The following is a 15,088-nucleotide window of genomic DNA, read 5'->3' as shown; positions in this document are numbered from 1 at the left end:
AGGCCCTCCATGTTCTGGCTCCTGTTTACCTTTCCAGTCTTGTTTCTCACTATCCTTCCTGTTCCTACCTTCACACTCCCCTTGGGTTTAACCCTGAGAGCTCCTGTGTGCTCCAGTCATTCAACAACTGTGCCAGGAACTGTGCCAAACACCGTCCATGGACAAGAGCAGCGAGATCTCTGCTCTTACCATTTTAGGTTTTTGTACATGCTCTTCCTTCTGCCTGAAATAGCCTCATTTTCTTTCTTCTTTGAAAACTCCTATTCATCCTTAAGTCCCAGTTCAAAAATTACTTTCTCTATGAAGCTTTTCTCTGATTGCCGCTCTTGGCAGTTCTCTGTGGTCCCACAGTTTCTCCAATGATGTAATTTTAAAAACTTAATTTACTTTTGAAGTCAAAAGTATTAATATATAACAAGGTATATCCACAGAAGCCTGATTTCTGTCCTATTCTTTCCTTTCCATCCTTTCTTACACAAAAGGTAGCATACTACATACCCTGCTCTGCACCTTGCTTATTTAACTTAGAGGTAACTCCAATTTCAGGATATAGAATCTTTCTCATTCCCTTTTATGGCTGCATAGTGTTCCACTGTGTGACTATATTATACTTTATTCAGTGATTTCCTTATTGATGAACATTTGTGGTGTTTTTGGTCTTTTCTGGACTCAAATAATGCTGTAATAAATAACTATGTACATAAGTAACTTCATATTTTTGCCAGGATATCTTGGCAGAGATATCCGGTTATACTCCTAAAGAGAGATAGCTGAGATCGGGGTGAATACTTTTTTAATGTTACTGTTTATTGCCAGATTTCCCTCCACAGGTTGTACGGTTGTATATTCTGACCAGCAGTATGTAAGAGGGCCAGTTTTCCCTTCGTCATTACACAGCATGTTTTGTTTTCTATTTCTTTTATTATAAGTGTGGTTAAACATCCTTTTGTATATTTCATATGTCTAAGGCCTATTTGCATTTCTTTTTATGAACAGTTCAAATTTTTGTCCACTTTTCTATTGGATTGTATTGGTCTTTTTCTCTTCAATTTTTAAAGTGTTTTATTACATATTAGGATTATTAGTGTTTAGTTTGTGAAATAAGTTACAAGGGTTTTTCTCCAATTTGTCATTTGTCCTTAAGCTTTATTTTTGGTGTTTATTTTCTCCATAGCTGAATTATCAATCTTCTATTGCTTTTTGTTGTTGTTGCTCAAAGGAGGGTTTTCACCACTCATAGGTTATAATATTTTTATTCTTGTTTTCTTGCTTATATTAACTTTTTGTTTTGAAAAACCTTAAACTTATAGAAATATTACAAGTACATTACAAAGAACTTTTTTTTCCCTCAACCATTTGAGAGTAAGTTGCCAACTTGATGCCTTGTCACCCCCAAATACTTCAGTGTCTACTTCCTACAAGCAAGGATATGTCTTCTAGCCACAATAAAACAATTAAAATCAGGAAATAAATGTTTATACCATACTATCATCTAATCTTCAATTCCCATTTAGATTGCACCAGTTGTCCCAAAGATGTCCTTTAGTGAGCGGAAGGATCTAGTTTAGAATCACGCATTGCATTTGATTGTCTTGTCTCTTTAATCTCCTTCAGTTGAAACAGTTCATTCTTCCTTGACATTCATGACCTTGTCACTTTTGTAGATTAAAGACATTATTTTGTAGAATGTCCTTCAGTTGGGTTTGCCTGATGTTTCTTCAGGATGAGATTCAGGTTTTGTATTTGTGGCAGGAATATCACAGAAGTGATGCTGTGTCTGTCTCATTTACTTTTGATGTGATGGCACACAATTTTCATTTGTCCTGTTACTGATGAGGTTCACTCTGTTCATTTGATTAAGGTGGTGTCTGCCAGGCTATTCCACTGTGAAGTTGCTCTTTCTTCCTTTGCCCAAAATAAGTATTTTATGAGGAGGTACTTTAAAACTATGTAAAAATAACCTGTTTCTCATCAGACTTTAAATTTATTCATTTATTTGTTTATATCAGTATGGACTCATGGTTTCCTAGTTTATTCAACAGATTATAACCCATTACTATAATTATTTATTCTGATTCTTATGTTATCCTGGATTTGGCCAGTGCAGGTCCCTTCACACTGACTCCTGTGTTCTGGGCATTGACACCTGCGTCAAGCTGACCCAATATGAGCAGGGTAATCTGCTGTGACTCCCTGTGCTGGGCTGCCTGCCCCTACCTCCTCTCCTTAGACTCTGATACTCCACCAGCCTGCCTCTCTGCATGGATGCTGGTCTTGCACTGCTCCATCTAGTGGCCTTAGGATCAAATTATTCAGGAAGTAATAGTTTCTGAGTGACTGTTAATACATATTTTTCATAAGGTTTTATTTTAAATATTTAGATCTCTGGTCCATTTGGAGTTATCTTGGTTTATGATGTGAAATACGAATCCAAGTTTTTTGTTTTCCCAAATGACTATCAGAAGGATTGTTCCAGTACCATTTATTAAATCAATTCGTTTTTTAAAAAAAGAATTTTATTTATTTATTTATTTTTGGCTGCGTTGAGTCTTAGGTGCTGCGCACAGGCTTTCTCTAGTTGTGGCGAGCAGGGGCTACTCTTTGTTGCGGTGCGCAGGCTTCTCATTGTGGTGGCTTCTCGTTGCGGAGCATGGGCTCTAGGCGCACGGTCTTCAGTAGTTGTGGCATGCAAGCTCAGTAGTTGTGGCTTATGGACTCTAGAGCGCAGGCTCAGTAGCTGTGGCGTATGGGCTTAGTTGCTCCGTGGCATGTGGGATCTTCCCAGGTCAGGGCTTGAACCCATGTCCCCGGCATTGGCAGGTGGATTCTTTTTTTTTTTCCCTTTTTTTTTTTTTTTTTGCGGTACGCGGGTCTCTCAGTGTTGTGGCCTCTCCCATTGCGGAGCACAGGCTCCAGACGCGCAGGCTCAGTGGCCATGGCTCACGGGCCCAGCCGCTCTGCGGCATGTGGGCTCTTCCCGGACCGGGGCACGAACCCGTGTCCCCTGCATCGGCAGGCGGACTCTCAACCACTGCGCCACCGTGGAAGCCCTCTAAGTGATTATTAATACAATATTTTCATAGTGAAAATTTTGTTAGTTGGTTCTTAAATGTGTTCCAAGTAGACAGCATATCACCTTGCAAACAAAGGCACTTCTGTTTCTTCTATTTTAGTATTTATTCCTTTTATTTCATTTTCTAGTATAATTATGTTTGCTAGAATTACAGAAAAAGCAATTATTTCTTTCTTGTCCTGACTTTAATGGCAAAGCATTTAGTATTTTACCATTAAGTATGACTTTGGCTATACAATTATGCATAGCTTTTTTTTTAATGTTAAGAAAATGTCCCTCCAGTCCTTATTTTTTAGGACTTTTATGAGGAATCTTTGCTGAATTTTATCAGATGCCTTGTAAGCATCTAAGGCTATGAAGATAATCATTTCCTCCTGTGTTATCTCATAGTCTTTGTTTTTTTCCAAATATATTATTGTTATAATATACTCTGTAAGGTTCATACAGCCCCGCTTATGGCTACATGCTGAATAGGTGTTGAGGATGAATGAATGAAACAATTCTCATTCTCACCACCATTACTGAGAATGACCATTTCTCCCATATGCTCTTTCAGGTCATTTTAACTTTTTCTTATCTGATGATTTAAAAAAAAAAGATTTTCTTTTAAATTTGCCTTTGGATACTCTTTGCATTTCCTTTTCAATGAAATGGTGGTTTCTTTCCTTTACCTATTTTTGGCAAATATTTTCTCCCCATATGTATCTTTTAACTTTGTTTATGTTCTGTTTTTTTCTTATAAAATATTTTAATTATTATTTGTTCAAATCTATTTCTTCTTCCTTTATGGCTTCTGGCTTTTTTGAGGTAAGGGAGCCTACATCATGCTGAGAGTAAACAAGTATTCTCTTAATTCTTCTTTCAGTAATCTTATAGATTCTTTTGAAGATGGTATGATGTATGTATTTACGTACTCGTGCCCATTCCATTATTATACATAACATCTTTTTCTCTTGGAATTGAAATGCTACTTTTATCCTATGTTAAGCTTCTTTATTCTAACAAAATGAGACAGATCCACTGAATATTAAAAGACTTTTAGAAAATATTAATATTTATATATCTGTATTTTTTTAAAAAATTTATTTATTATTTTTTAAAATATTATTTTTGTATACTGCATCGGGTCTTAGTTGTGGCACACAGGGTCTTCATTGAGGCATGCGGGATCTTTCATTGTGGCGCGAAGACTTTTTGTTGCCGCGCGCGGGCTTCTTTCTAGTTGTGGTGTGCAGGGTCCAGGGTGTGTGGGCTCTGTAGTTGTGGCACCCAGGTTCCAGAGCGTGTGGGCTCTGTAGTTTGCGGCACACAGGCTCACTAGTTGAGGCGTGTGAGCTCAGTAGTTGTGGCGCATGGGCTTAGTTGCCCTGCAGCGTGTGGGATCTTAGTTTCCCAACCAGGGATCGAACCTATGTCCCCTGCTTTGTAAGGCGGATTCTTTACCACTGGACCACCAGGGAAGTCCCTCTGTATTATTAGTTTACCCATTAAATAAAATAAAATAGCCCTGCTCCTTTCAGTGTTTTTCTTTCAAAACATTCGGGACAAAGGCAGTGTTAAGAAATAGAAAAGGATACAAATAGTGAGAATTATTTGCTTTTGAGATTCCTGTAAGACAGAATAAGAGATGGTGGGGGAAAGATACTAGCATTTTAACTGTAACTCTATAATGATACTAAATGTTTGTATGACTAGGAACAAGTAAAATATAAAGTTTGTGGGAGAAAATATAGAAGCAGATCAGATCAGTGATTCATATCTTTCATATAAGAGGATGAAATAGACATACTTCATTTTTAGTTATTTTTCCTTTAGTGTAGATGGATAATGTTGATTTATCCATCATCTCTTAGTACTTTATATATAGATATAGTTCTAATATATCACACCTTTGCCTTGAAGTTGTCTTGAAGTGTTTCTCTGTTTATGTATAGATCTTGCCTCTCTTTCTAAGCAATTTTCTGCTCAAGGATAGTATTCTTCTGCATGAATTTGTTTGTGTTTTATTTTGCTACAGGAGGAGTTGGATTTGTCTTCTACTTCCCAGATGTCTCCCTTTTCCTTATATGGTGAAAGCTTTAATAGTCCCTCCTCAGCAGAGCCACTGAAGGAAGACAAGCCCATCATTAGTCCTAAGAGCAAAACTGGTATTACTCCATCTCCTAACTTCTGTTATCTCTATTTTAGACTGAGCTTAGGCTCCATTTCTTAAAAGAAAATGTTGGATTAAGTGTATGTTTATTAAGCTGGCTTGCTGTTTTTAAATTAGTGGACCTGTTTTGTTTGTTGTGGATGATTAATGTGGAGAGGAAAGGGAAGAAATAATCTTCTTTGGTTGTTTTTGTCTTTATAGGTGAATGATACTTTAAATAGATTTAGGGCCCCACCATCTTCAGGAGAAATTTCAAAGTTTCAGTTAAAGATATTGAATGTGAGGGCCACTTGGCTGTGACATTTGTTAACCTTATTCACCTCGATGCTTTATTCAGGGGTTTTAGCTATTCTTCTTTACTGGTTCACGTGTCCCTGCGGCAAAGCTGCAGCTTGGTCAAAAAGGAAGACCTCAGATTGAGGACTTTTCTTCAGTCCATTAAGATATAGAGTGGCTATGCTTAAACTTCAGTAAGGGTAGTCAGAGGTCAAGAAAATGTTTAGGGAAAGGTGTATAATAGAATCTCCTTTCTAGGATTTGCTTAATTGCCCTTAAACTGATTTGTGGTTTGTTTGGTTTTTCTCCAGAAAATGGACTGACTCCAAAGAAAAAAATTCAGATGAGTTCAAAACCTTCAATTCAGCCCAAGCCTTTATTACTTCCAGCAGCACCCAAGACTCAAACAAACCCCAGCGTTCCAGCAAAAACCATCATTATTCAAACACTGCCAACACTTATGCCATTGGCGAAGCAGCAGCCAATTATCAGTATACATCCTGCACCCACTAAAGGTACCTGAATGGAATTTGAGGCTGTGTGTGTTTAATTGGAGGGCACTGAGGCTTGTGTCATATGACTTGTTTTAATTCAGGGTATAATTTCTGAGCACATGCTGTGTGTCAAGAATTGTCCTTGGTTCTGAGGATGTTGTAGAGATGTGGTTCCTATCGTAACAAGGGAGATAGCTATCAAGGTTATTTACATCTGATAGTTCTTTTTTCTCACAGTTTTAATTATGAAAGCGCCTGTCTCTAAGGCTTGTGGTTTTATATAACCACTTGTAACGAAGAAGAAAATCTGGGAAACTTTTTCGGTGTCATTTTATTCTGAGATTTTTGTGTCCATGAACTTTTTTGTTTTAAAGGAGAAGTCAGTATTTAAAATAATATGGTCCATTTCAGGTCTAATAGGTGTGTTTTGGCAATAGAGTCAGATAATCTCTGAGGAGGCAGCGCTGTTTAGTAACAGATCTTGTATGGGGCATTAAGAAGAAACCTGAAACTGTCAAGTAGCTAAGAATGTGTGTTTCTATATTTTGTCCACTAGATGGCCTCCCATAGTTGATTCTGCAAGAAGCTGAGGTCTATAGTGAAAGTTCAAGTTTGAGGATTTGGTACTATTCAGATATAGGAATCATTTGCACATAGAGATCTCTTGGGAAGATTATTCATCATTGTACTTATACTGATATGTGTACACATGACTAAATGGAAACTTGCACAGCGTTCTTTCCCTGGATTTAACTTGTTGGCGCCAAGTAGGACTGGGGTCAATGGGGAATGGGTTGTAAATAAATACCCAGTGTTACACTTATGGCTGTATTTCCAGCTATGGATTGTTAGCTCATTTCTTTGGAGCATGGTTTTAATGAGGGCAACGTCATAAATTTGATTTCCAGGTACTCTGTTATCTTTGTTCTGTTCCATGGTCATAGACAATACGACATTGATAAAAAGAACTAGGTGAGAGACTGGATGGATCCGTGAAAATCCACCAATCCCTACCAAAAAAACTCCAACCAAACAAACCTGAAATACCTGCCCTCTTAGGACAGGGTGAAAACTACTGCCTTTTTCCTGTGAAAAATAGCAGTCCTGTAGAATGGGTATTCTTGTGGCCTGTGAATGGATGTTAAGTGTTCATAAACCCCTTGAAATAAAATGCGAGATTTAGTGTATGTTATTTGTGGATTTTTCTAGGGATAGTCTCCAAAACTTTCATCAGGATCTCAAAAGGGTCTGTGTTTTCCCAAAGGCTGAGAATCTAAACTTGTGAAGAACTTCATTATAGTTCCCATAAGCTGTTAAAACACATGTATAAAAAGTAAAAGTTTGATATTAATATGACCAGTATGTAAAGCAAGGGGTGTTCGTGAGAATTTGCTCTTAGCAGACCATTGGCTATGTTTGAATGATAGAAGTTCCTACCTATAGCAAGAAGAGAAACTTCTCTGAGCAGTTTATCAGTTTTAGAAACCTGAATCATACATTATTCAGAACTTCAGTGCTTTCCCGTTATCTGAAGACAGTTTTATTTTGGGGGAACATATGCTAATATAGGGCACTTGTCTGTTTTTATAGTACAATCTGGAGAGGTATATTGTAATAACATATAGATTTAAGTGTATATCTTCCATTTATTTGAAAATGGGGAGGGAAGAAGAGAAATATAGGAAAGGCATTTTACAGTTAATGTAAGTATCAGCAGTAAATATTTTGCCATTAAAAAAGAAGTAATTCTTACAGGATTAAGTTCAAATTCTCTGGCTTGGAATGTAAAACCCTTCATGGTTTGGCTCCAGTTTAGTTTTCTAACTTTACCTTATAATAACTCTCCTTTCTATAAATCTTTTAGTTCAACTTATCTGGCCATTGTCCCTTAAATTTTCTTTTTTTTCCTCATTTCTTGACATGCCATTCTATCTGCCTGAAACGGCTTCTGCCTACTTCTACATCTAAGTCCTATACATCCATTAAGACTTGCACAAGTAGTGCAGGTGAGAGATGATGAAAGCCTGGAATATCAATGAAAATGAAGAGCCAGGATAGACAGTAGAGATGTTAAAAAGTGTAGAATCACAGGGCTTGGTCATTAGGTCATGTGAAAGGGGGATGGAGGATAGAGAGGAAGGTATCCTGTCTTGGACTTTTTGGGTAGATAGTGGTAACAAATCATTGAAATGGAGGATAGAGGTAAAGTAACTTGTTCTAGGTCATTCTACTAGTGAGCAGTAGAGTCAGAACTTGAGCCCAGGTGGTCTGGCTCAGTCTGTGTAATTAATCACTGTAATATATTGCCTCTAAAAGAATGCAGAGATGTGGTATTTGATCTCAAGAATTCTAATTGGGGAGTTAACAAATTTATATCAACAGTTAAATAACAGTAACTGTGAGAACTAATGAATTGATAATACATGCAATACCCTTATAGAAGCTATTATTATACATAAAAGGAGGTTAATAGTAATTAATAATAATAAAAATAATTAATACTAGCTAACATTTAAGCTCTTATTACGTGCCAGACACTGTTCTAAGTGCTTAAGTGCGTTATCTTATTGAATCCTTACATCAACTCTGTGAGGATAGGTACTATTATTATCATCTCCATTTTATAGATGAGAAAATTAATACACAGAGAAATTTACTGTCACACAGCCATACTATTTTAGACAAAGCAGGCATTCAATAACTGTTTGATATAAAGTTTGAAGTCTTTGAAGGTAACTGAAAAGGAAGAAACTGACTATCACTATCAGTGAGCCATACATAGTCAAAAGTATCCAGCATTGAAACCAGCCGTGGTCCATTAAGGGGGATTTGTGTGTAATGCCAAAGAGGGTTTTGAGCATGCTGAAAGGGATAAACAGCCTTTTGGTATGTCCTTTTTAACTGCTTCCACACTAGGAACAGTAGTAACTATGTTCAGCTGCTAACTATTTAAGACCCGAAACAGTCCTTTGCACTGCATTTTGTGAGCTGGTGGGCATCTAGCATGTCAGGTTTAGCAAGTCACCTTGAACACATTGTCATGGAAATTTAGTTGTTTCTCCACATTTTGTCTTGAACCCAAACATGCCTAGTATTTTTATAGGATCTTTGATTTAGGTGCTCAATAATTTGAGGTTAGTTAGGCATTCTGGGATGAAAGGGCCTGATGTGCATTTTGGAAAAAAAAGGAGGCATCAGTGGCCTGGTAGGACTTGGAGCCACATTTGGTACGCAGACCTTGACTTGATATTGCTCCATCTCCCTCGCTCCGTGTTGCAGTTCTTTCAGCAACGAGATGGTGATAACCAGACACTGGATACTACAGACTTGGATTATTTTTCTCAATTAGTTTTAAGAAATATTACAAAGCTATCTTTATGTGTTAACTGCTAATACTTTAAATGGGTAACTGGAGCTAGAAGTAGGATCCTTTCTTTGAAATGACTTAATTCTTTATGTTTACCACCTTCTCTGTTCTTTGGAATAATCCCACAATTCATTGAACATTTTTTAGTTTTTCAGGGTCTTTTTATCATAATTTTTAAACTCAAGATACGGAACACTACTTCTGATAATGCTCTTCTCAAAGTATTGGTTTAAGTCAGTGGTTCTCAACCTGTAGACAGTGGGCCCTGAGATACGTGTGGTTGGAGTAGTAGTAACATTTGGCTTTTGCAGGGCATCTGCAAATCCATATTTTCTGTAGACTGAATAAATAATTTGTTTCACATATCTTTGTACTGATGTACAAAGAAGTTATACTTCTGATTACTCAACTCCAAATTCATTTAAAATCATTACTAAATTCTTAATAGCCTTTTCTCATCACATATTTTCTCAGTCCACAGAAACTGAAAGGACAGTCATGATCATCTTGGGTGACCATGATATTTTTGCTATTAAAGAAGGGTCTTTATATTCAGGGTGGGAACCCTTGGTTTAAGTTTTACATTCTGATGAGTATGTCTTTTCATAGTACCAGATTGACTGTAATATCTCAATAAGTGTAATTTAAAAACTTAACATTTACTATTTAAATAAATATGCTATTTATTTTACTTATAAATTTTCTTTTTTGGCCACGCTACATGGCTTACGGGATCTTAGTTCCCTGACCAGGGATTGAACCCGGGCCCTCAGCACTGAAAGCGCAGAGTCCTAACTACTGGACTGCCAGAGAATTCCCTGTTAATTATTTTTATTTGAATATTTGGCATAAGCAAATATATATCTGCTTATGAGCCATTTCTGTATTTTATGTTTTCATTTCATAAAATAAATTATGCCAGGGAAAATTAGAAGATAAAAATATTTAGTGATCATTTACGCTCAAGTAAATTGTATATATTACAAATCTGTGAGATTATTTTTAGGTCTTTCTTACTAATTTACCTGGGATAAAATGCTATGAATTAAATCCTAGTTTTCGTATGCTTTCTGAGGCCTTCTGAAACATAAAGACTTTGATTTTATACAAGTGATTTTTTTTTTTTAAGCTAAGACAGATATTCTTAACAAACAGGTGTTCTGAAGCGTCATTTTGATTTTTAGATTCCTTGATCCTTTGAAATACTGAGCTGAGTTTTACATGGATCATGTTACACTGTCTGAAAGTATAGTATGTTTTTTTTCCCTTAAAGAAGAGTATAAATATACTATATGAAATTTTAGTTGCCAGTTACTTTAGTACCTTTATTTTGCTAAATGGGCTCAAGCAGCTGTGGATGTTAGGTGAGGCTTTCAACACCTTATAAAACTGGCCAGATCTGAAAGCAAATACTCAGCAGGCAAGTAAAAATTTTCATAGACCAGTGTTATGAGTTATATGAGCCTTCTTTAGGTTAATGATACTAATTTTCCTCAGATTAGTGTAATTTTAAAATAAGGTTAAATGTAAAGATTGAGAAAAGATTTGTAGACCATTTTGGTGGGTAGGGGAGTCAATATTATCTGCAGACTATTTTAAATTACAGGTTTACGTTTCCCATGTTAGCTAAGTGGTTTTAACATTTTTGATATTTGTAGCCTCAGGTTCTTCCAGGTATTGAGTAACTGAATCTCTGTCATATATTTTTGGTGTTACATGTATTTCTAAAATATATGATTCTATGTTCAGAATAGAAGGTTTGATATTAGTAATATGATAAATACTTTTAGCACTAATAAATTTCAGAGGTTAATACTTAGAGAAACCTATGTATAACTTAGCAAATTTGATGTGTGTTAGCTGAAAAAAAGTGTGGAAATACGTTAATGATAACTTCAAAGAGAATGAATTTAGTCAGTTTCATTAAAAACACAACAAAAGTCAGTATGAATGTGTGCTGCTATTGATTGTGTTTTAATTGGTGGTTTCACATCCCTCCGTTTGGTCTTACCTATTATATCTGCAGAAGAGACCTAAATGTTGAATAGCTTCTCCTGCCACAGTAGTTATGCACCCTCTGATTCCTTTTCTTTTTTCTCTACTGCAGGTCAGACAGTGGTGCTCTCTCAGCCTACCATGGTACAACTCCAGGCACCTGGAGTTCTGTCCCCTCCTCAACCAGTCCTTGCTGTCGCTGGGGCAACCACACAGCTACCTAATCACGTGGTGAACGTGGTACCAGCCCCAGTGGCAAATAGCCCAGTGAATGGAAAACTTTCTGTGACTAAACCTGTCCTACAAAGTACCATGAGAAGTGTGGGTTCAGATGTAAGTTTTGAAGCTTAGTGCTTTTTTAATGCCTGATTTAAAAAATGAAAACAAAAAAAAGAACGAAACACTTTTTTGGTTTTTAAAGTTTGTTATATTGTGTCAAATGTGCTGAAATTGCAGATCCAGTCTTTGGTGGAAAATTAGGGTAAGGCTTATTATGTTAGAATCTAAGTGAAAAGGTTTAAAAAAAGTCTGAAGTGGTTTGACGAAAAGAGAAGTAGGCATACCTCCCTCTTCTTTAATTCCTTCTTTTGAACCTTTTCATCACATTCCTCCAGACTGTCACCCCCAACTCAATCATACACTAGTATTTTACAGGATTCTTTCATGTTTCCTGATTGAAATGTTTTTGGCAACTCCCCAGATAAGAGTCTGTAGACTGCTTTTTAGTCAGGGTTTATATTTATCTTCTCTCTTGACTTATTGAAGGGTTTTCACCACTGCTTAATGACACCTTGCTATTAGGAATTCTGTTTCTTAATGATTATTTAGTTTTTATTTAGTTTTTCCCCATCTTTGCAAAACTTCAAAATTTCTGTTGTGAATCACAGAAAGTTTCCTAAGATCTGTCACAATCTAGAACTGGTTATAGTACTTGCCAGCTAACTCTTGCTTTCTTTAAAAGTGATACAAAATACCTCATGTTATGTATTAAATAGTAGTTGAACGTTATGGTCCTAAAGTTAAATGAAAGTTAAATAATCAGTCTAAAAGTGGGTTCTCTAAAATTGTGGTTGTTAATATTGCTTCTCCACCTTTTCTTTAGGTATTGCAAAGTACTTTTAAAATCCTGTGAGTTATGTAAGGTTGTTTATCATACTACTGACTCATCTGTCTACCAGAATTATTAACTAGCACGTCAGTAGCCCATTTAGTTGTGAAACTGCTCTACTGTTGCATAAACACAACCAAGTAATCTCCATCAGAAATATTGTAAGGACCCATAACAAAAGAATATTATCTACTGGAAGTAGAACCTCGAAGTTCTATAGTAATTCCCACAGTTTACATAGGTATTGAAAACTGTGTGCCAAAACATGAAGGAGGAACATTAGTGTCACGTGAGAACAGACATGGATAGTACAGGATTAAGCTTGACTATTATGTTAGTTTATTTTGTGGACTAAAAAAGGTAAGCACAGTGCTTATGGCATAATAGGCACTAATGCATAGTGTGTGTTTCAGTTGAAGGTGAAATGATATGAAGCTGGGATTTGCTTTAAAATACTCTATGGGGAGATGATGAGCGCAGGATAGAGGAAACATGATTGGCAAAATGTTGGTAATTATTTAAGTTGGGTATGTAATCTTTCTTTCCTTTTGGTGTTTGGTAAATTTTCTACAATAAGTATATGAACAATAATAACAAAGATCTAAAAATATTTCATGATATTTTCAATTAAAAAGTTGTACAACCAATAAAAAAAAGAGTATGTTTTTCACAGGAGACTGAGGAAGTTAAGAATGATGAAAGAGGATTTTTTTTAAAAAAATTCATTTATTTTATTTATTTATTTTTGGCTGAGTTGGGTTTTTGTTGCTGCGCGTGGGCTTTCTCTAGTTGCGGTGAGCGGGGGCTACTCTTTGTTGCGGTCGTGCAGGCTTCTCATTGCAGTGGCTTCTCTTGTTGTGGAGCACAGGCTCTAGGCACGCGGGCTTCAGTAGTTGAGGCACATGGGCTCTAGAGTGCAGGTTCAGTAGTTGTGGCGCATGGGCTTAGCTACTCTGCGGCATGTGGGATCTTCCTGGACCAGGGCTCTAACCCGTGTCCATTGCATTGGCAGGTGGATTCTTAACTACTGCACCACCAGGGAAGCCCTTTCATTTCTTATTTTGTTTATTTGGGTCCTCTCTCTTTTCTTCTAGGTGAGCCTGGCTAGAGGTTTGTCCATTTAATCTTTTCAAAAAACCAGCTCTTGTTTTTATTGATGTTTTCTGTTATTTTTTGATCTCTATTTTATTTATTTCCTCTCTGATCTTTATTACTTCCTTCCTTCTGCTGGCTTTGGGTTTTGTTTGTTCTTTTTTCCCAAATCCTTTAGGTGGCAGGTTAGGTCGTTTATTTGAGATTTTTATTGTTTCTTGAGGAAGGCCTATATCACTATGAACTTCCCTTTTAGAACTGTATTTGCTACATCCCACAGATTTTGGAAAGCTATGTTTTCATTTTCATTTGTCTTGAGGTATTTTCTGATTTCTTCTTTGATTCATTGTTGACCCATTGTGTTTTTAGTAGCATGTTGTTTAGTCTTCATGTGTTTGTTCTTTTCCCATTTTTCTTTCTGTGGTTGATTTCTAGTTTCATACCTTTGTGGTCAAATAAGATACTTGAAATAATTTCTGTCCTGAAGGATTTTTAAAATGATCCCTTAAAATTTTCTTTTAATACTCTTTAAATTGAGAATTTGAATGTTTCTTCTATAATATTCCCAAATAGAACTTGCAATAGAAAATATTCAAAGTTGTCTTTTCTTTTTTTTCTTTTTTTTTTTTTTTTTGCGGTATGCGGGCCTCTCACTGTTGTGGCCTCTCCCATTGCGGAGCACAGGCTCCGGACGCGCAGGCTCAGCGGCCATGGCTCACGGGCCCAGCCGCTCCGCGGCATGTGGGATCTTCCCGGACCGGGGCACGAACCCGTATCCCCTGCATCGGCAGGCGGACTCTCAACCACTGCGCCACCAGGGAAGCCCCCAAAGTTGTCTTTTCTTTTTAAATTAATTTATTTATGGCTGTGTTGGGTCTTCGTTTCTGTGCGAGGGCTTTCTCTAGTTGTGGCAAGCGGGGGCCACTCTTCATCGCAGTGCGTGGGCCTCTCACTATCGCAGCCTCTCTTGTTGCGGAGCACAGGTTCCAGACGCGCAGGCTCAATAATTGTGGCTCATGGGCCCAGTTGCTCCATGGCATGTGGGATCCTCCCAGACCAGGGGGCGAACCCGCGTCCCCTGCATTGGCAGGCAGACTCCCAACCACTGCGCCACCAGGGAAGCCCCAAAGTTGTCTTTATGTAATTTGTTTAGACATTTAAAATATGTATTATGAAATACTTTAGACATGAAAAACGTAATGACTAATTAGATATTTTAAAAATATAAACAGTATATCACAGTTGTTAAAAATATTAATATAGTTTTAGTCTACATTCATAGAATTATGACATTCAATCACTGGACAGTCCAGAGGAACGTAGCTAGGATGGGGAGGAGGTCTAGAAACCATGTCATGGGGAGAGGAAGGGTTTAAGGGTTGGTATGATTCAGTAAGGTGAAGGAGAGAAGACTGAAAATAGAGCTATCTTCTAGGAAATGAAGGTTGTCATGTGGAAAATAGGATAATTGTTCTGGGTTATTTCAGAGGACTCATCTAGAACAGGTTCAGGTAAGTTATAGAAAAGTTTC

General features: G+C 37.0%; 1 protein-coding gene across 2 annotated transcripts in view; it reads left to right on the top strand.

Moving 5' to 3' along the window:
- Positions 1-15,088, top strand: part of ATF6 (activating transcription factor 6) — a 220,448-nt gene that overhangs the window by 16,777 nt on the left and 188,583 nt on the right. For both annotated transcript variants that reach the window (XM_060297221.1, XM_060297216.1), the window contains 3 exons: positions 5,091-5,220; positions 5,813-6,016; positions 11,470-11,690. In XM_060297221.1, coding sequence (XP_060153204.1) covers positions 5,091-5,220; positions 5,813-6,016; positions 11,470-11,690 — 555 coding nt within the window. The remainder of the gene's footprint in view (positions 1-5,090; positions 5,221-5,812; positions 6,017-11,469; positions 11,691-15,088) is intronic.

The sequence above is a fragment of the Globicephala melas genome, chromosome 1, assembly GCF_963455315.2.
Source record: "Globicephala melas chromosome 1, mGloMel1.2, whole genome shotgun sequence".
Lineage (NCBI taxonomy): Eukaryota > Metazoa > Chordata > Mammalia > Artiodactyla > Delphinidae > Globicephala > Globicephala melas.
Note: the sequence above shows the minus strand (reverse complement) of the source record. Positions and strands in the feature narration are given on the sequence as shown.